Raw genomic sequence first — 20,442 nt, 5'->3', positions numbered from 1 at the left:
ATCACCAAAAGTCACAGTAATAAATCCACAGTTTAACCTCCTAAGACCCATCTTTAGACCCTGTTTATCAAGCTTAATATGCTTATGTCACGTAAACACAAAACTATTTCTTTCATTCACATATCTTTATATTCCTTTATTATTTGTGGCCAAATTACTGAAGTGAAGACATGCTGTGTCACCCCTCACTAACGCATCTAAACATTGCTTTAAAATAAAGAACTTTCCTTCTCAGGGGGTAAAATTAATGAAGACTACAAAAGAAAGCTTTTATCATCAAAAAAATCCTTGGTAATACTACATATTTTCACAAGACACAGATCAATTAAATGTATATACGATCTGCAAGTTTGTATAAACACAGAAACTGATAATGTAAAACTCTGTTTGCAACAGTTTAACCACAGTAAGAAGTAAAATCTCTACTTACTGAAACAGCTATCATTGTGCTGTCAGGACGCCATTCTGCTTGTTTGTAAGGTCCAAACTGAGAAGATGCTTTTGAAAGTTCCTTGTAGCTTATGATTAATACACTAGGCTGGAGGAAAAAGATACAAAAATTACATCTCATATCTAGAAGGAATGGAATGTTTCTTACATTGTGCTGTAACTGCAAAGAACTGTGTTTCCTCAGCAGCAACAGCATGTTTCCCTTGAAGAAACAGGTTAAAAAATCAGTACATAATTGACAATGCATTACACAATGGAGCTTTTAAAGGGAGCTCATGCAGAACACTGTCATTCCTAATCTCACTCTTTCAAACTCACAACATTTAAATAAAACACTTCCCTGCACAGTACGGAGTTATTCCAGAACACAGAAGTAGTTTCAAATCAGAGAAAGGGTGACTGATACTTAAGATGAACAGGAGCAACTCAAACAGGCTCCTGTAATGACATGGGATGTCAAATTAATTAGGATACAATCCTCCATTTATTCAGTTTCTGCTAAATGGATGGGCCAGTGTATTAAAGAGACATAAAACAGATTTCCTGATTATCAATCTCTTCAAGAAGCGTTTGTCAGAAACTGTGCAGAAGATACAACTCAGCAGTTTCCTGGAAGGGTTATTCACATGGTAAGGTGCACTTACCAGCACCTTTCCTCCTGGGAACTGAGAAAAGTGCTGGGGTCATGAAGCCCAGACAAAGCTACCACAGACACTTGATTCCCTTTCAGAAAAGCAGCCAAGACAAAAAAACGTAATGCAAAGTTACCCTTCCTTGCTCTAGTGCTTAGAAACTATCTTCCTCCTTAAATATACACCAGAACTGTTTCTACTTTCTTGCTCTTGAATCAGTAACAGTTTTCAGTTTAGACTGGTATTGCCCCTTCTGTTACCCTCCATCCACCACGGGGAGGAGGAAGTTAAATTAAGCAAATCACACTTTTCTTTTTGTAGAACAAGTTACCACTCATCTTCACACCATATGCTGTCCTTAACTGTATCACTGCCAGTTTTCCTTCAGAGCTGTAGCAGCAAACTCTGTACCGCAAAGAACATACGGAAAGGGAACCAAAAGACTAAACAGTAATCACTCGTTTTCCAGAAATTAATCATGAAATCACCAAGCAAAGCTTGCTATCCACTGCTAAGTCCAACGGTGATGGAAATTTGCTATTGTTCTTGGTATACTTGCTCCAAACAGCAGAAGCAGTACAATAAACCTAAAAACATTAATTCTACTGAGAAACTGTGGGTGTCCCCACTACACCAGAATTTGGTGGGTGTCTACCAACATCATATTTGGAATCATTTGCTTCATTTCCCTTTAAGAAAAAGTAGTTGCAAACAAATTAATTGAAAAGTATGAATATTAATTTAATATAGTACGACACAAAGCAATGAAATGTCACAATGTAAACAAGTAAAGAGCTGGGTTAGTGTCACACAGGCAGCCTTAGCCTTGGTAAATTCATAGTGTGCTTTTTCATTCTCTTCACAGCATTATTACTTAAATTTCACATCCACACAGAACTGAATAATCAAAAATAAAGTTAAATATTTATATTGTAAAGCATAACAAGAACACTAATCCTTATCCTAATAACTATTTACAATGGCTTTTCCAATTCATGTGGCCTCTTTTGCAGACAGGTGCACATCAAAATGTCTAACATTAAATAGATAACTAATTACTCTTAACAGATTCTTGTTAATTGCTCTCATGAACTACATAGCACTTCACTATTGGCTAGATTGGCCTAGAACCACCAGGATTACCTTAGATATACTGAAAAAAGTCAAGCCTTGGTAAACTGCAACATTACTGCAGATGTGGAGATCAATCTTCAAGCACATCTGTGCCTGAAGCATTTTAGCAGCTGGCAAAACAGTTACAGAAACTCAGTAACACACAACAATTTTCTTTCTATATTGCTACTTTTACAGAACATAATGACTGTATTTATGCTGTAAAGTTCTTGTGACATTTGTTCAGAAGAAAGCTGCTATTACACCTTAAAACCTGGAACAACACTCTGCATACACAGCAGCTCTAAACTTCACACAAACTGACTCCTAGGCTTTATGCTTTACAGATGAGGATTAAAGGAGCCAACATTAGGAGTGCAAGTAATGATTTTGATCTTTTTGCAGTTTAAGTAGCTTCTTTTCTCATTAGAAAGCAGATTAATTTTTAATTCAATATGTCACAAAGGGCTACCTGGGTAAAGATTAAACTATAAATTATTTCACTGACAGTTTACTTCCACATACTCCACAGCTCCAGAGCATTAATTCATATGTGAGGAAAACGTTAACATACAAACTTTATCTGCCTGTTTAAATGCTTCCCACAGATGCATGAACTTTTTGGATTAACAAAGATAGAAGGACAACCAAAATCCTGCTCTGTTCATGCAGAGAAATGGTAATTTTCTATCTGAAGTAATTTACTATATCTAAAGTGTCTGAAGATGCATAGAGGCACAGGGGTATTTCTGTAAATAGAAGAATATCAGTCTAAGTACTTCACTCAGGCACAGCAAGCCACTAAACATATATTTTATTTAAAAAAACCAAAACCAAACAAACAAAAAAGCAGGCTTGGTTAGTATGATACTTCTCCTTCAGTTAAGTTTTACACATTTAATTCATAGCTTGTACTGAAACAGTAGGGGTTTAAGATTCAATTAATCAGATCTTCCCTTAATCTTTATATTTGATTCTGTTAGAAGAAACAACTCTCTGTATCACCTCCATGGTTTTCCCTCTCCACACTTCTGCATGCAGCTACTAAAAGAATAAAGAAATCTAGTTAAGCTCAACTAATGGATTATGCCCACTGTCTCAAATATGCCAAAATATTAATCCTCCTCCTTTAAAATGCTTAAAATCTACTTGCTAAAATATAAATAGTAGAGCTACAGCTTCAGGAGAACCTGGATTCCAGAACCATAGCAAATGACCTAACAAATAAAGAGTTTTTTAAAAACAAGCAATTAATTGTCTATAGGAAGGCGTAAACACCTTCAGTTGTTAAGGAGAAAACAGAAAACTAATGAAATAAAAACTGAGTAAGCAAGTCTTAATTTGCATTGCAATTTAACATTAGTAAAAGCTTCCCAAAATACCTAAGAAGGATACCTGGCATTTTACAATCTGCTGCAGAGAAAATCTAGCATTTTGATATAGTACATTTTGTCTCTCAGGAGGAATGCAAGGTCGGGCAAAACAGAAGCTGCCACTCACTTATGAACAGAACTAGGATGGTGGATGCTCACAGGATAACAAAAATGGCAAAAAAATAGGAAGTACAAATAGGAAATATAACTTTAAAAAGAATGTAATACTATCGTTACTAAAGACTAAATGAACTCTCCAGTGCTCTAGCTAGTAGTACGAAAAAGAAACAGAACTCCTTGTTCTCCCAGGTAAATATAGTTTATCTCCTTCCATCAGTCAGATACTTTGGCTATCTCTTCACAAGAGAACATTCCACAGTTCTGCTCTGAAATTTTTATGCTTCACAACAATGTCTTTCTAGCATTAAACACGGCTCCTTTTTACTGACAAGAGATTATGACAACACTCACAAGAGACAGCTGAAAGAAATCCATTTTGGATGATCAAAGAGGAATTGTACTATTTGTAAAACAAAGACAGCTTCATCAACAAAGGCACCTAAACTCAAAACACCTAAAAATTCGCATCTGTTTTATGATCAGTTGTTTTTGTACAATAAGAATCCCTCTGGACTTTCAACTATGAAAGATGAGCTTTGTACCAAGGTTAGAACAAAATACCTATGCAAACAACTAAAAAAACCTAACATAAAACACACTGGACAGCAGCCAAACCCATGATTAAATATTATGCAATTGTTACTATTTCACTTCATTCTATCTGACCAAATACTGTATATTTCCCATTCACAAAGTATCAAAATGTCCAGCACAGCTGGACATCATGTGGTGGGTGAGCAGTTGGCTCACAGGTCGAGCACAGAGGGTGACAGTGAATGGGGTGACACCAGACTGGTGACCTGTCACTAGTGGGTTCCACAGGGCTCCATCTTGGGCCCTGTGCTCTTCAACAGCTTCATAAATGACCTGGATGCAGGACTGGAAGGGATACTGAGCCAGTTTGCAGATGACATAGAACTGAGAGAAGCTGTTAACTCCCTCGAAAGCAGGGAGGCCCTGCAGAGAGACCTCAACAAATCAGAGGGCTGGGCAATCAGCAACCATATGAAGTTCAACAAGGGAAAGTGCTGGATTCTGCACCTGGGATGGGGCAACCCCAGATGCATGGACAGACTGGGGAATGAGGTGCTGGAAAGGGACCTGTGGGTCCTGGTTGATGGCAAGTTGAATATGAGCCAGCAGTGTCCTGGCAGACAGGAGAGCCAACCCTGTCCTGGGGACATCAGGCACAGCATCACCAGCCTGTCAGGGGAGGGGATTGTCCCCCTCTGCTCTGCATTGGGGTGGCCTCACCTTGGATATTCTGTGCAGTTTTGGGCACCACAATATAAGAAAGATATTAAGCTGTTAGAGAGTGTCCAAAGGAGGGCAACAAAGATGGTGAAGGGCCTTGAGGGGAAACCGTGTGAGGAGCAGCTGAGGGCACTTGGTCTGTTCAGCCTGGTGAAGAGCAGACTCAGGGGAGACCTCATTGCAGTTACAACTTCCTCCTGAGGGGAGGAGGAGGTGCAGGCACTGATCTCTCCTCTGTGGTGACCAGTGACAGGACTAAGGGAATGGCCTGGAGTTGTGACAGGGGAAGTTTAGGATGGGTGTTGGAAAAAGATTCGTCACCCAGAGGGTGGTTGGGCACTGAACAGGCTCCCTGGGGAAGTGGTCACAGCACCAAGCCTGACAGAGTTCAAGAGGTGTTTGGACAACACTCTCAGTCACATGGTGTGACTCTTGGGGATGGTTCTGTGCAGGGTCAGGAGTTGGACTCCATAATCGTTGTGGGTTCCTTCCAACTTGGCGTATTCTGTGATTCTATGACTCTATTAGCAGCATAACTAGTCCCAGAACACTGAATGATATAAACTAGTTTTTACAAAAAAAGTATCTATCAAGGTATACAAACCCTGAGGAAAATTCACTCAGAGAGCTTAAATATGTTATCAATTCGCTTTTTGAAACACAACCAGCTTACTATATCAGATGTAAATGTAAATCAAGTATACACTTAAACCCTAGACTAAGATGAGAATGTTGCTCTGAACAGGCCCTCTTTGAAGAGAGCAAGTAGTCTTGAACAGATTGAACAGCAACCATTCCATGAGAAGTATCTGTCCCGAGATGGTTAACAAGTGATACATCAACCTCCTGGAGAGAGATATAACCATTGTTTCTTTGACCTAACACAAAATAACAAAAAAACCCCATTTTCCTTAATTGAGATTCTCTGGTTTGACTGCTGCAAGTTAATTTCTGTGCATACAGTGAATTTTACAAGTTAAGTAGGTCAGCAAATACAATGGAAAACTACTGGCCTAAGTTTGAAAAGTAAACACCTAATAGCATATGTGCAACATGGTCTTATACACAGGTTTGGATTACCTAATGTAGGATCAGTACAAGAACTTGCATGGCCATGGGTAATTGTTAAAACACTAATATTCTCATCCCCTAACAATGTATTACTCTAGACATCAAAAGTCCATCTGATTTAGAATCAAGAGGCATATTCTTTCCAACACACAAATGCCCTGGTTAGTTTTATAACAGAAATGCTTCAATGTTTAATTAGACTGTAGATACAAGACACAAATGGAAAACACTCTGTTCAGATGAGCTTATGATCTAAGTGACAAAGGCAAGGCTGGGAGAAAACAGAACAAAAGGCAGGTGACACCGAGCGCTTATGTTTCATCATTACACAGTCCATGCTCCACTTTAAATGCTGAAGCTTTGCAGGATTACAAATCAGATAGTTTATACAGAGAAATGAAACGCATGATGTATGCATAAGGAACATCAGTATTAAGGACCAGAAGGAAAAAAAAAAGAGCACAAAAGGCCACTTTGTCAGTAACAGAAATACAAGCAGAAACTTAACTCCTTTAATTCAATTTTGAAAGCATTTGGAAAGCCTAGAATCAACACAGCACCCATGCAACAAACACAGCAGACACAGCTCCCAATACTGTGCTGCACAGCTATTGTCAAGTAGTTCAGAAAACCAAAGTGCATCAGAATTGTCAATCACTACCTCTCCCACAAGAAAGCTTTCACTTAACCTACTGCTCAGAAATGCTGCCAAAAAGCAAGGACATATCCTACACATCCTTGCTGTTCTGCCATGTGCAACTAACTGGACAGTCAAAACTCAAAACTGAGAATGTTCTTCCCTTTCTGCAAGTAATTCTGGTGCATCTTTCAGGGGTTATCTATTTTATATTAATACAAGAGACACCAAAAACTTGGTAGTCCTACTGAATAACCACATGGCAATTTTATATTTTATATAATAAATGCATCAGTGCAATTGGTATTTCATTTTCTTCATTATGTAATCACAAATAATAGGAGCAACAGCATAACTCTTACTGACATACAAAAAGAAATCACTTTCTCAGGTCAATGTCTGAAGGGTATCAGAAAGAGATTAGCATATCAGAGGTTAAACTACTCAGGAAAAAAACACAGCAGAAGAGGTAAGACATCCTAACTTGCACTGATGCTACCTGTGTCATATGGTTCACAATACACAACCAACACGACCACTTGTATCATTATTAAGATATTTGTTGTCTCCCTCTGAGTCAAATTCCAGATAAAGATCCTACAGAGGTAAATAAATAAATCAATATACAGCAGAAGAACTGGACATCACACACAGACCAATGTGATCGAGTGAATGCCCATGTATTATACACTACACACGGTTTATATAGAGCTAAAGCTACACAACATTGGCTAAGTTAAAACCTCACACCATCAAGCCACAAACTTTAATTGGTTATAAACCATATGTCACAAGTCCAATGTTTTGGAGAACTTATCCTAGATGTTTTCACGAACCTGAAGAGTCCTGTGAGAAACTACTGTGTGAATTCCTAGGAAGTAACCTCCTCCCTACCACCCAGCAGCAGCTGTGCTCCTTGCTGCTTCTAGCTGGCTTCAGTCTCACAGGATCCCACACAGATCTCAAGTGCTCACTCTTCTTTTTCTGTAGCAACACAGAGGCTGTATCCAATTCTCTCTAAGAAAAGGCCATACACAATAATTCTGTAAATTATTCTGCTTACAGTTCTGAGATTAAAACATAATCTTAAAAGAACAGTGAAAATATTTCTTTTAATGGCCACCTGTAATTAAAAAAAATTACAAAAACCAGTGCAGATAATTGTTATGTATTTATTTATGTATTTTATGAACTACAGGCACTGGTGTCACAAGTAACTCCTTTACAGCATGGCAAAATTCCAGGCTACAGAGTCACTTCCCCAACAGAAGCACAGTCCCCTCTTTTGTCCTGTTGTTTTGACTAACGTGCACGCATAGTTTTAAAGCACATATCGAGTTCAACTCTAATACAGCAACAGCTAAAGACTGAAAAGCACATAAGAGTGAGCAACTAGAACTGTCTGAATATCGACATACCCAGCATTTTCAATGAATACCAATTATTTGACAATCTAGGATTCTGACATGCATGCTTTCCCATATGCTTATTTCAGTTCAATGGGGTGATCTGAACTCATCATCGCAACACAACAGCATCAGATCATCACCAAAAAAACCCAAGACAATTTAAAAACCAAGGGTAAATGTAAATTACAAGCTGAGAAGCACATAGGTAATCAAGAAAATATCCTCCAAGTGAGTGGTTGGGGCAAGCTCCTCTTGCCTTCACAAAGGTTACAGAACTGGTTTTGACTGGCAGTCATAGCAGATACTCCAACAACCTGCAGGAGTTTCATTAAATGTTCAAGGCCAGCACTTATTCTGGTCATCGTCACAAGTTTGTTAGGATTAAAGAAAGAAATGCTGAACTGTATTTTATATACAACTGCATCAGCAGACTATTCGTGTGGCACACAATTCACTTTACAAGGGTGAGGCAGAGAACTCCACTCATCTATGACACCTTCTTCCTTATCTGCACTCATCTTCCCTAGAGCCCTGTTAGTGAATATCTAGAATTCAAGAGATAAAAGAACCAATTTAAAATTAAGGTCACAACTGCTAAAAGAGTAACACTTTCAACAGGTCAATTATAATGTTTCTTTGATTCATTCATAAGCTAAAAATAAAGACAAGCTTGTATTTGTTCATTAACCATAAGAGCTCTATAAAAAGACAACACTAGTCCACCAAAAACCCATTAAAATAGAGGTGCAAACAGGAAAGATCATGACAGAGATTTCTTGTCAAGCCCCATCTTCAGTTCCCAAGTCAATCTATTAAACATCAATTACCTCATTTTAGCTTTTCAGAAAGTTTCTTTCATTAATTGACGTGTCCCATTTCAAGCACTCAAGTAGTCAATGTTACCAGAATGACAAGCTGTCCAACGTTGTCAGTGAAAACAGTTTCATTGGCTCTTAGTGCCAAGGAATTTTCTGAGGTGTGTAGGCGTAAAATTTCTGATTTAGGAATATTTGAAACCGAGGTCTCCAACGAGGGATGCATTTAATACAACCCACTGGTGAGCAAGAAAGGGTTTTCTGTACCAATAATATATAAAATATACTAAAAAAATTAAAATATGTTTATTTTGACTTTACCTCAGGTTTCTGGGGGGCTTTTTTGCTTCCTTTTAAAACCCAGGACAGGAGTTCAGGAGAGGTGGTTGATGACCTGAGTCTACCAGCTCTTAATAACACGATTTAACTTTTGGTCAGCCCAGAACTGGCCAGGGCAGTTGAACTAGGTGATCACTGTAGGTCCCTTCCAACTGAAATAAAATTAGAGCAGAGAAGACCAGACTACATTGTGTATGCTTGATAGAATCACAGACTGTTCTGAGTTGGAAGGGACCCACAAGGATCATCGAGTCCAACTCAAGTCAATGGCCCACACAGGGGATTGAACCCATGACCTTGGCATTATTACAGCCAAGTTTTAACCAACTGAGCTATCTCAGGGTCACTAGTGTGCATCCTGGTACAGCACCACATGCACACAATTCATAAATAAATGTAAATATACTGGCAGTGTGTGCTCAATGATCTTTCACCTATACTGGTGCATGATCAGAAACATTCACCACTGGTCAGCGACCTTCTCTATCCACAATCCAATCTCTACCAACATGTAAAATAATCACAGACTTTTTGGTTCAAAAACACTAAGAGAATTCCCATCTGGTTTTTACCAGCACCATTTACCCCAATTTCTAATCTTAATACCTATATTGATTCCAAAACAGAAAACAATCCATGCCTTGAGAAAAATTTGCCTTAGTTCCACTAGTTCTCAGTACACAGAAGATGAAAAGGAGCTTTAAACATTACCATGTCACTTTAAAAATACACATACTGAATGTAAACTCACACACCTGGAAGTATTTCAAAGGGCCTCCTGTTTCTGAAAGACTCAGAACTTTCCCAGTCTCATTCTTAAATGAAATCTCTCATATAAAGCTGAGACAGTAATAAGCCTTAACACGAACATTACCCTCAAGGCCTTGCTACTTCAAGAAATTGAGTTTGTTCAACCTGACTAGAACTTCTCCTTGTTCCAAAGAACACAATTCTGACAAATGAAAGCATTTTCTAGAACACAGTAATTTTATTTTATAGAAGTTCAACATGTGGTTTTAACCTTCATCTTCAAACAAAAAAACTATCAAAAAACACGAATCAAACCAACCAAACACACAAACCCCCTAAACTAGCCCCACACACACACTCAAAACTTCAGCTGTACACAGAGAAATAATGCAAGAAATTCTCTTTCAAAATACCCCTGATCAAAACCTTTACTCTTACAGGTTTATCGTAACAGCCAGTTGTCCACAAAGGCAGTGAGCTTGTAACACATTTTTTCGTTTAAGATCAGTCAGTGGTCAAGCCTGGCCAAGTCAGCACCTTCCTCAAAAGCACCATTACCAACTGAATCAATACCTGTTTTAGAAACATTAGTGCCCTGTGAGTTTACGCAACTCCTTTGCACCAAATGAATCCTTACAGTACTCTGTCAGTAGCCAGCTATACAATGTTTCACATTTCAAAACAAGTCCAAGCTTGTGAGTTCATGATGAACCTTGTCCTTGGGAATAGACCATAAAGTAAACTACATTCTAGACAACAGGGCACATCTTGAGGAGCACTCCACAAGCCTGCTGGGTTTTACGTATTTTCCTAGAAAAGAAGATCAGTTGTGGGCTATTGACAGACTAACACTACAGGGTCAAGCAGTGGCAAAAGCGAGAGGAGTGTATACTTTACCTACATTGTGTTCCACAAACCTAAGAAAACAGAGGCCACATGATGTTGTTCAGAAAGCATAATTACTGGGCTGGTTATGTCCTGGCTGGACACCTGTCTGGGTTCAGAAACAGGATCAGCACCCCAGTCAGGAAGCAATGAACAGCCACGCAAAGCACTATAAAACGTAACATGATGAATTCTCAGCATAACTTAAAATGAGATTTTAAGGCTATGACTGTTATTTGACATCTTCCAGTATCAACTTTTTAAAATTGGATTGTTGGTAATCTGAGATGAACTCTACATTACCTGGAGCCAGAGATATTTATAGACAGATTTAGGGCCTAATCTAGGCAGTATTTAAAAGGATCCAGGATCAAAATTTAAACTCAGTATCACAGTTATTTCATTGAGTGTGTCAAATCAAACTGACAAACAGTATTTTTGTTTCTTCACCAGTACAAGGGGAATTAAAAGTAAAGCACCTAATGCCAATTATTCACATAGCCTTAAACTGGATGTTGCCAGAGTGTCAAATTCCACGCAAAAGCATGACAAGTCTTCTTGGGGCCACAAAACTTTTAGACTTTCCATAAACAGAAAAGTTTGTGAACTTCTGTGTTAAAACATTCTGAGCAGTGAGTTTGTCCTGTGCTTTACAAAAACTGTCGTATCCCCGACATTCATATGTTCTTTTATACAAAACGCATAACATGAAAAGGCAGAAGGCATGAAGCATATTTGAAAAAGAAATAGAACTGCTACAAACTCTCCTTACGTTAGGCATAAGCTCTACTTGGCGTTTAAAAAAAAATGCTTGTTGGAAGTCTCATTTTCCGGGAATAACAGGTGTTAACTGCAAGATCAATGTTGCATATCTTCTTAACGCTACATTGCTACCAGTAAACACGGTGGCTTAACAGCTCTGATACACAAATAATGAACTATGCTATGAATTCAGTCTTAAAATTTTACTACCGTTTCTGGAAGAACAACAACAAAAAATTAACAGACGAGAGGGCTTTTCAGCTGGGAGTGCAGGGGCCGAGAGCTTACAAGACGATGGATACTCACTCTGCAGTACCAGATGCTTAGCTGAGATGGGGACAAAACTGCGAAGAAAGCTCGCTGGGGATCCGTCTGGATGTGAAGCGGTGGCTCCCAGGACTCCAGAGGACAGAGCAGCCTCTTGGGCCAGCCGCTGAGGAAATACATGGCTGTGGATTTCCCTCTGCCCGAGCGCTCAGCCTGCTCTAGCCCAGGCGGGGGGCAGCGGGGGCATCAGCCGACGGAGAGGTGCAGGCTGGGCGGCCGATCGCGCATAATCCCCGGCACAGCGCCGGGACCGCGGGCTCAGCCGCGCCGGGGAGGGCCCGCGGACTGCCCGGCGCCGGGGCCGGTGCGGAGGCGGAGGCGAGTGAGTGCCGGGCGAGGGCCGGGCGGGCCGCGGGAGGCGGCGGGGGGCACTCGGCCGGTCGGTCACTGCTCCGAGCGGGCGCGGCGGCGCTGCGGCGGCGGCAGCTCCGCCCTCCCGCGGGTGCCTCGCCCGGCCGCGCTCCGGGTCGGTGTTGTCGCCGAAGGCCCCGCCGCCATCTCCTCCCGCTCTTCCTCCTCCTCCTCTTCCTGTTCCTTCTCCTGCTCCGCCTCCTCCTCCCCCGCTCCGGTACCACGCGCCGAGCGGCGGCGGCGCGGCCGGGCGGGACCGGGCCGCGGGAAATGACGTCACGTGCGCGTCACCGTTCCGGGCGGAAAAGGAGCGTCCGGCGTCGGGGGCGCGAGGAGCGCGTGCGCTGGACGGGGACGGGGACGGGGACGGGGACGGGGACGGGGACGGGGACGGGGACGGGGACGGGGACGGGGACGGGGACGGGGACGGGGACGGGGACGGGGACGCAAATGCGGGCAAGGGGGAAAAGGAGCGGAAGGAAGGGGAGCAGGGGGAGAGGGGAGGAGAGGTTGAAGGAGTGGTAGGCGGGGGACATGGAAGCGGAGGGGAGAAGAAAGTCAAGTGGGAGGTGACAGGACAAGGGGAATGGATTCTAGAATGGAATAGGTATAAAGGAGGAAGACGTCGCTGTGAGGGCAGTGAGGCCCTGGAACAAGTTGCCCAGGGAAGCTGTGGCTGTCCCACTCATGTCAGTGCTCAGGGCCAGGCTGGAGGGGGCTCTGAGCAGCCTGGTCAGGCGGGAGGTGGCCCTGCTTGGAACTGAAGGATCTGTAAGATCACTTCCATCCCAGGCGTTCCGTGTCTCTGATCTGCTGGGGGAAGCCCGGCGAGGCCCAGCATGAGCCGTGTTGGGGCAGGGTGAGCGCAGCTGCACATGCCGTGCGTGTGTGTGTGTGTGTGTCTGTGTGTGTGTGTGTCTGTGTGTGTGTGTGTCTGTGTGTGTGTGTGTCTGTGTGTGTGTGTGTCTGTGTGTGTGTGTGTCTGTGTGTGTGTGTGTCTGTGTGTGTGTGTGTCTGTGTGTGTGTGTGTGTCTGTGTGTGTGTGTGTCTGTGTGTGTGTGTGTCTGTGTGTGTGTGTGTCTGTGTGTGTGTGTGTCTGTGTGTGTGTGTGTCTGTGTGTGTGTGTGTCTGTGTGTGTGTGTCTGTGTGTGTGTGTCTGTGTGTGTGTGTCTGTGTGTGTGTCTGTGTGTGTGTCTGTGTGTGTGTCTGTGTGTGTCTGTGTGTGTGTCTGTGTGTGTCTGTGTGTGTGTCTGTGTGTGTCTGTGTGTGTGTCTGTGTGTGTGTCTGTGTGTGTGTCTGTGTGTGTCTGTGTGTGTGTCTGTGTGTGTGTCTGTGTGTGTGTCTGTGTGTGTGTGTGTCTGTGTGTGTGTCTGTGTGTGTGTCTGTGTGTGTCTGTGTGTGTCTGTGTGTGTGTGTGTCTGTGTGTGTGTCTGTGTGTGTGTCTGTGTGTGTGTCTGTGTGTGTCTGTGTGTGTGTGTGTCTGTGTGTGTGTCTGTGTGTGTGTCTGTGTGTGTGTCTGTGTGTGTGTCTGTGTGTGTGTCTGTGTGTGTGTCTGTGTGTGTGTGTCTGTGTGTGTGTGTCTGTGTGTGTGTGTCTGTGTGTGTGTCTGTGTGTGCGCGCGAGTGTGCGCGCGAGTGTGCGCGTGCCTGGGTGCGCGTGCCTGGGTGCGCGTGCGTGCGTGTCTGTGCGTGCGTGTCTGTGCGTGCGTGTCTGTGCGTGCGTGTCTGTGTGTGTGTCTGTGTGCGTGTGCGTGCGTGTGTCTGTGTGCGTGTCTGTGTGCGTGTCTGTGTGCGTGTCTGTGTGCGTGTCTGTGTGCGTGTGTGTCTGTGTGTGTGTGTCTGTCTGTGTGTGTGTGTGTGTGTGTGTCTGTGTGTGCGCGCGCGTGTGTGCACGTGCCTGTGCGTGCGCGTGCGTGTGGGTGTGTGTGCGTGTGTGTGAGCGCGTGCGCGTGTGTGTGCGTGTGTGTGTGCGCGCGTGTGTGTCTGTGTCTGTGTGTGTGCATCCATGATTGCCCAAATGCTTTTATTCACACATTATGGAGAGAGCAGGAGCGTGTGGTGTGAAGGATGAAAAGCAGAAACTAAAGGTAGTGAATGAGGTAGTGAAACTAAAGGTAGTGAATGAGGTAGTGAAACTAAAGGTAGTGAATGAGGCTTGTCAGTCTCTCCTTGTAACTGGAAATGAAAAGGAAATGGAAGAGAACTAAAGGCAAGATCTCTATGTCATTGCAAGGGCAGTGCCTGTGTTAGAAAGAAATGGCTGTTGGTAGAAATAATCCAAAATTTTGTGAACCAGTCCCCCAGCACTGCCTGTTAGAGCAGCTCTTCTGGACTGAGCTGTCTGGAAACAGGTCTCAAATTACCTACAGCCCTTCAAAGATCTTGGCCTGTCCCCACACCTAGGCACTGCTTTCTGGTAGTAAATTGTTGCCATATAAATACCATGTCCCAGATGAAAGATTTTTATTTGAACACAAAAAGAAAAGTGAGTTATAAGGACATATCCATTAAAATGCAGACAAAACCATCATATACCTTGAAAAAAAAGGTTGTAAAAGAACTAAATGCCAAGATATTCCACACTTTATGCTTTTAACTGGGCAACTTGGAAATGCCTTATCATCAAATTCCCTGCTCTCAGATGTATGCCAACCAGTGTAGCTTGTATGAACAGCCTCCTTGCTATAGTCTCTTGCCTGAATTGTTTTTGACAGCTATCCTTCTGAGTGTGGCATCATCTCATTTTATTGACTCCCCTTGTATTTCTCAGATTATGAAATAATTGACACAAAATATGTCCTGGTAAATACAGTTTCAGAGCCATCGTTCTGCATTAATTGCATTTTGCTGACTTCATCTTACTTCATGGAAGTACAGGAAAATTTGTCAAAGAAAATCAATTAAAGAATTAGTAAGGGACTTGCATTTTGTCTCAGTTTAAAACAAAACTAAGATGTCCATCTGGACTAGGAAAGGGGTCTCTTCCCAAAAACCACCACAACTTTTGAAATTAGGAGACTTTAATCAGGAAATGTGTAGAGAAGGATAACAGTTCTTAACTACAAATATGTAACCAATTAAGTCCTCTCTCTGTCCACTCTTCAATGAAGTTACATTTACAGACAGCGGGAGGTGATGCCGTGCCTCGGGAGGCAGTGTCCATGACAGTCACTCCCAGGCTCCAGCGAGACTAGCTCTGGAAATGCATGGCCAAACTTCGTGAACGAAGATTTGGGAAGGGCTCTCGCCAGGTGGGGGTGTGCCTTTCCAGCCTGCGCAGTGGATGTTTTAGGTGAGGCACAGCGTGTGCAGAACTGACCCCACCGTTTAAGTCACAAGGTCCATCTGCCACGGCCGAGCGAGCTTGGACAGTGACAGTGAAGTCCTCAGGACTGTCACAGCACCCGGTACCGGGGCTGACCCTGCTGAGCATCCGAGATGTGACGGGATGGGATGGCAGGGAGGCATTGAACTGCCGAGGGGACGGTCCACCACTGAGACTCGAACTAACGACCTTGTGATCAGAGTCCGGAGTGCTCACCATTACACCACGGGACCGCCCCAGCTCTGGAAAACTCACATGGGAAATGGTGGTCACAAGGAAAGGGATGGAACCTTTCCTGTGGGCAGTGTAGAGATTCTCTGAAAGCGCTGGGGAAGCATGAGGGGTTAGCATTTCTTCTGCGGATGGCCTCAGTTCTCAGGAAGTCTGTAGCAAAATCCAGGTCGTCGTAACTGCTCTCTCTCTCTGGAGAACAGCCCAGGACATGCGGACTTGGGTATGCTGAGCCAAGGGAGCTCCCTCCAGGCGCCTGCACCAGCCCAGCGAACTTGGCTGGCACCCACACAACGCCCACACAACAGCCGGTGCAGAGCAAGTGTGGTCAGCAAGAGGAAAGAACCTCTCTCCTTTGCCCTCTGACCGCCTATCGGCCATCAAGCTGGAATGCAGAACTATCAGCCACCCCTTTGTTACCTGTCCTGGCTCTTCAGCTCCCAAAATTTTTTGTGTTGGTAAGGGAGGGAAAAATTCCTGGAAACATTTTGAAACTATAATACGTGTTTCATACTTCTCTGTAGCTGCCTTAGTAAATGCTGCAGCATCTTAACATGTTTGTATAAGAGGCAAATGTACTTTCAGGTCATGTTTTTGGTGGATGCAGATCAGTGCAAGGTTGTGTGCTGGGAGCAGCATTAAAGGAAACAGCTGCTGCTTCTAATAGTGACTGCGTTGTAGGATTTTGTTGTATAAACGGAGGCTGGAGCCCTTGTAGGTTTAGGATTGCTGCTATTGTTCTTTTCTCTGTGGAGAGGCATGAGGCATGTATTTGAAATTAAAAATAATGATGACAGCAGCATGTCATTAAAAGTGTGACTACCAAAATCCTCACATCCATAATACAAATGTGATCTAAACTATGTAATGGTTTTGATACGGTTTTGTAGGCTGAATCAAAAACATATGCTGAGAATGGTAATGTAATGATAGACTTCTCCTAATAATAGACTGTTTGTACTTGACTACAAATTCATATTTCTCAGTCTTATGGTACAGGAATGTAACTCATAATACCCTGGGACACAAAAGTTGTGTGCAGCAGACCAAGCTCAGAGAGTTTCTTGAACAAATCTGGCAGTGGCTACTAAGGCACAGTTACAGGATATAGCAGCAAGACTGTGATAACAAAGCTCAACAGAATTGTAAAAGCCCTTTATGCACAAAGGTCAACTTGTCAGCTGTCATCAAGTTCTGCTAGTTGAAGAAAAGACTTGGCTTGCAGCTGTCCATTCAGTGACAGTCATGTCGTTTAGGAAACTGCGCTCTTGAGATGGCTGTGTCCTGGAAAGGAAGAGCTCATGCAGAGCTGTCAGAACATCCAGGGACATTGAAATGTCATAAGCCAAAATACGTAAGTCGTGATATTAGCAGGCTAGTGAAAGGAAGGAGGACTCACTACCAGTGGCAAAAGTAGATCCAGAATGAAAATGCTGGACAAGAGTAGCTGTTCTGTGTAGTTGCCACTGTTAAGACTCCTGGTGTTGATGTGAAGCTATTGCCATGAGTTGTCATTAAGATTGTCCAGCTAGTTCTCACCTAATGTTATATCTGCCCCTGTTCTGTGAGCAGTGATGTAGGGTCAGTCCATGCATGTTAAATTTAAAAAAAAAAATTACCCTTCTCCCTATTATTGTCACTATTGGCAATATAGCTCAAAGTTAAAAAAAGAAAACAAAACAAAAAGCAACCCAAGGACTCAGTGAGGCATGGACCTGGTCAATGTCATGCAGTTTTTGCCGTGCAGGCATTATGTCATATAAAGCACAGAACGGGTGTGACAATGGGTAAGCATATATGTTGTGTGCTTGAAAATGTCTTTATTACCTTCACTTCTTAAAACTATGGAACAAATTAATCCTTTACCTTGGAGATTTTTCCTGATGAAATTGCCTGTCATTTAAATGGCACATTTTATCATTTTAGCCATCCTTTGACCCACCAAACAGGGCAAGGTAGGGCAAATATTCAACTTATTTTCCCACAGATGAGGCAGAGAGGTTATCTCAGGATGAATTATAGTGGTTGTTACCATCTTTAAAGGTGAAATCTAAATAAGTTTCAAAATAATATTAGAAATTAAAAAAAAAAAAAACAGAAGAAAACCACCCAACAAACCCAAAATCCAAAGCAAAACAAGGACAAAAAACCCCCAAACCCAAAAAATATAAACCCCCAAACAAACAAAAAACCTTAAAACCAAAGAAAAAACCACCCACAACCCAATAAAAGAGAAGTTATTTCTTGTAATACTGTAGGGAAATCTTAGGTATTTTAAAAGTACAAGAAAAAAACCCCAAACAGTGGGTTAGATGCTAAGGCTAGTCAGTGGCAATTAATAAAGAGCAAAATCACTCTGATTATTTCAGACATTTTCTGAATTCAGCCAGGAGAGATGAAAGGAATACTCCTGTGAAGAGACTGTTTAGTTAGGTTAAAAATCAAATAAATTTGGGCCCAAAATACTTTATTTTGTTTATTTGTCTCTGAGAAAATAGAAAGGGAAATCATAGCAGAGCTCTTTAAAAAGGGAGAAATACATTTGATGGTTCTGAAAGCAACTTGTATTTTATAGGGAATTAATCATAGTAAATGTCAATAAATATATGTGCCAAAACCATGGTCTATCAGATTTAACATAGCTAGACAGCTAGGAGATCTGGATTCTCCAGTTTTACAACCCTGAGGACTTCAGTTGAGTTTTCATAACTGCTGTAAGTTCAGTAGGGTGATATTTTTTAAAATATCCTCTACATCAGTGAAAATATCCTTAGAAATGCAGTCTGTTGTTTCAGACTATTATCTTTATCACTGACTGGTGAATATGCTCACAGTTTCATGGCTAGCTTACCAGTGAAGTATTTGCTTTGTGCACAAAATTACTTTTCCAAAACCCATTGTGGTTTCTGAGTATGTCTAGAGAACTGCATTCCTTGAAGGTCTTTGACATTTGATACTAGGAAGCTGAAACGTGCAGAATCACAGATCATTTTTAAAGTCTTGGCTTTAGAAAATAAATTTATTCTCTTAAATTCTGGAACACACAATGCTGCCTCCTATGCAAAGCACCAACATTGTGAACTGCAGGTCATTTGATTGGATTCAATCACCTCTGATCAGCAAAGAGGCTAAATACAAAGTATATGTGGCTTTTGAAGCAGAAAAGAAGGTCTGTAGAAGGAGCCAGCTTTTGTAACATCACATTCAGTATCAACCAGTGCTGGAAAAACATTCTCTATTCACTTTGGACAAACTGACCAAAGAACCATACAAGCTGCCATGTGTAGAAAGAAATTAATGAAGCCTTTTTGGGGGGATCGACTGCATATTTTACCAGGTAACCCTACCAACATGAAGTAGAGGGTACACAGTACAACTAGAGTGTATTAGATGGATGGGGGAGTTGCAGGCGAAAGAGTTGGAGACATAGGAGCTCTTGTGTAGGGAAGCGTTGGTAGATAGCATGACCTAGAACTTGTCATGTGTTGTGCATGTAAGTTCCTGATTTTACTAGATGTTTCTGGAATTTTGTGAACATCTCCTTTACTGTATAATCTGAAACTCACAGAATTGCACTTGAATGAGATTGCTGTACATGTCATATCCATACATGTTATCCATAACATTTGTGTTCACAGTGTCAACTCCACTGTTGAATTTGAATGTTTTCAGATGAACAATAAAGGACAACATAGATGTTGGAGGCAGAAGTCTTATATCCAAGTCTTATATCCAAGAAGCAGGGTCCTGACTTACTGGTGAGTAGATGCAAAACATATTTGCAAGTATCTGCAGATATAAGGGACAAAGTAAAAGAAAAGAAGAGAACACTGGGTTTTTCTTGCATAATATTAGTGGATATTAACATTATCTTGTCTTCTATGTCTCTTCCATGTAGGCATTAGCTTGGACTGATATGCATATTAAATAACCTCTCTCAGTATATTAAGATGCAGATAGCATTTAGCAGTGACCTCTGCAGGCTTTTATTTGTTAAGCAGAGGGAGTTGTAACAGTTCCATTCTGGTTTTATTGTGTTTATACTAGTTGAGTTGGTTCTTTTTACATATTTTGCTAGCAGAACATCATTTGAACTTGGGAGGTTTTTTCCCAAGCTGCTTCGAAACAAACACAGAGTGCTGTAAGTTATCCACGAGGTGCTACACAAATTACCCACTTGTTTCAAGAACCTTGTTTCTTACCAGTTTGTGTGTTACAATCTGACAGCATCCGTGGCAACAGGAATTCAAGTTTCCAGTTCTCCTTCCCCTAGAAACCTATTTCTGTCTGTACTGACCTGGCTGTCTCTGCAAGAAACAGGCGATCAATTCAGCTTTTAGTTCTTTGTGATCAGTGATTATACTGGAAAAAAAAATACATCAGCTTTTTTTTACAAGGTCCTTGTATCACATTCAGCCAAGCTGATACTGGGGTGGAGGTGTGCAAACATCCCTAAAATACAGCTGAAAATACAATTGAAATCATCACTGTTAGAGAAGGCATCATATTTTTAGTTGTTTCCTGTTCATGTCCAGTGTAAAAGAAATTATTTTCAAATTCTACTTTTTTATCTATTTGTTTATGATCTATACATTTTGG

The 20,442-nt window shown here is 41.9% G+C and overlaps 1 protein-coding gene and 1 long non-coding RNA gene across 5 annotated transcripts in view; one reads left to right on the top strand and one right to left on the bottom strand.

Moving 5' to 3' along the window:
• The window catches only part of RIC1 (RIC1 homolog, RAB6A GEF complex partner 1), a 47,186-nt gene extending 34,705 nt beyond the window's left edge, over positions 1–12,481 (bottom strand). For all 4 annotated transcript variants that reach the window (XM_071580463.1, XM_071580466.1, XM_071580465.1 and 1 more), the window contains exons 1-2: positions 11,917–12,481; positions 431–538 (exon numbers count right to left, since the gene is read on the bottom strand). In XM_071580463.1, the coding sequence (XP_071436564.1) occupies positions 431–538; positions 11,917–12,057 (249 nt within the window). In that variant the 5' untranslated portion in view covers positions 12,058–12,481. The remainder of the gene's footprint in view (positions 1–430; positions 539–11,916) is intronic.
• A 289-nt stretch (positions 12,482–12,770) lies between these two features.
• On the top strand, positions 12,771–19,553 carry LOC139684743 (uncharacterized). The gene is made up of 2 exons (XR_011699965.1): positions 12,771–13,147; positions 15,398–19,553. It is a non-coding gene; the product is annotated as an uncharacterized lncRNA (long non-coding RNA).
• The last annotated feature ends 889 nt before the right edge of the window (positions 19,554–20,442 follow it).

Source organism: Pithys albifrons, chromosome Z (genome assembly GCF_047495875.1).
Source record: "Pithys albifrons albifrons isolate INPA30051 chromosome Z, PitAlb_v1, whole genome shotgun sequence".
Taxonomy (NCBI): Eukaryota; Metazoa; Chordata; class Aves; order Passeriformes; family Thamnophilidae; genus Pithys; species Pithys albifrons.
The sequence above is the reverse complement of the archived record's forward strand: the minus strand, read 5'-3'. Positions and strand labels throughout refer to the sequence as shown.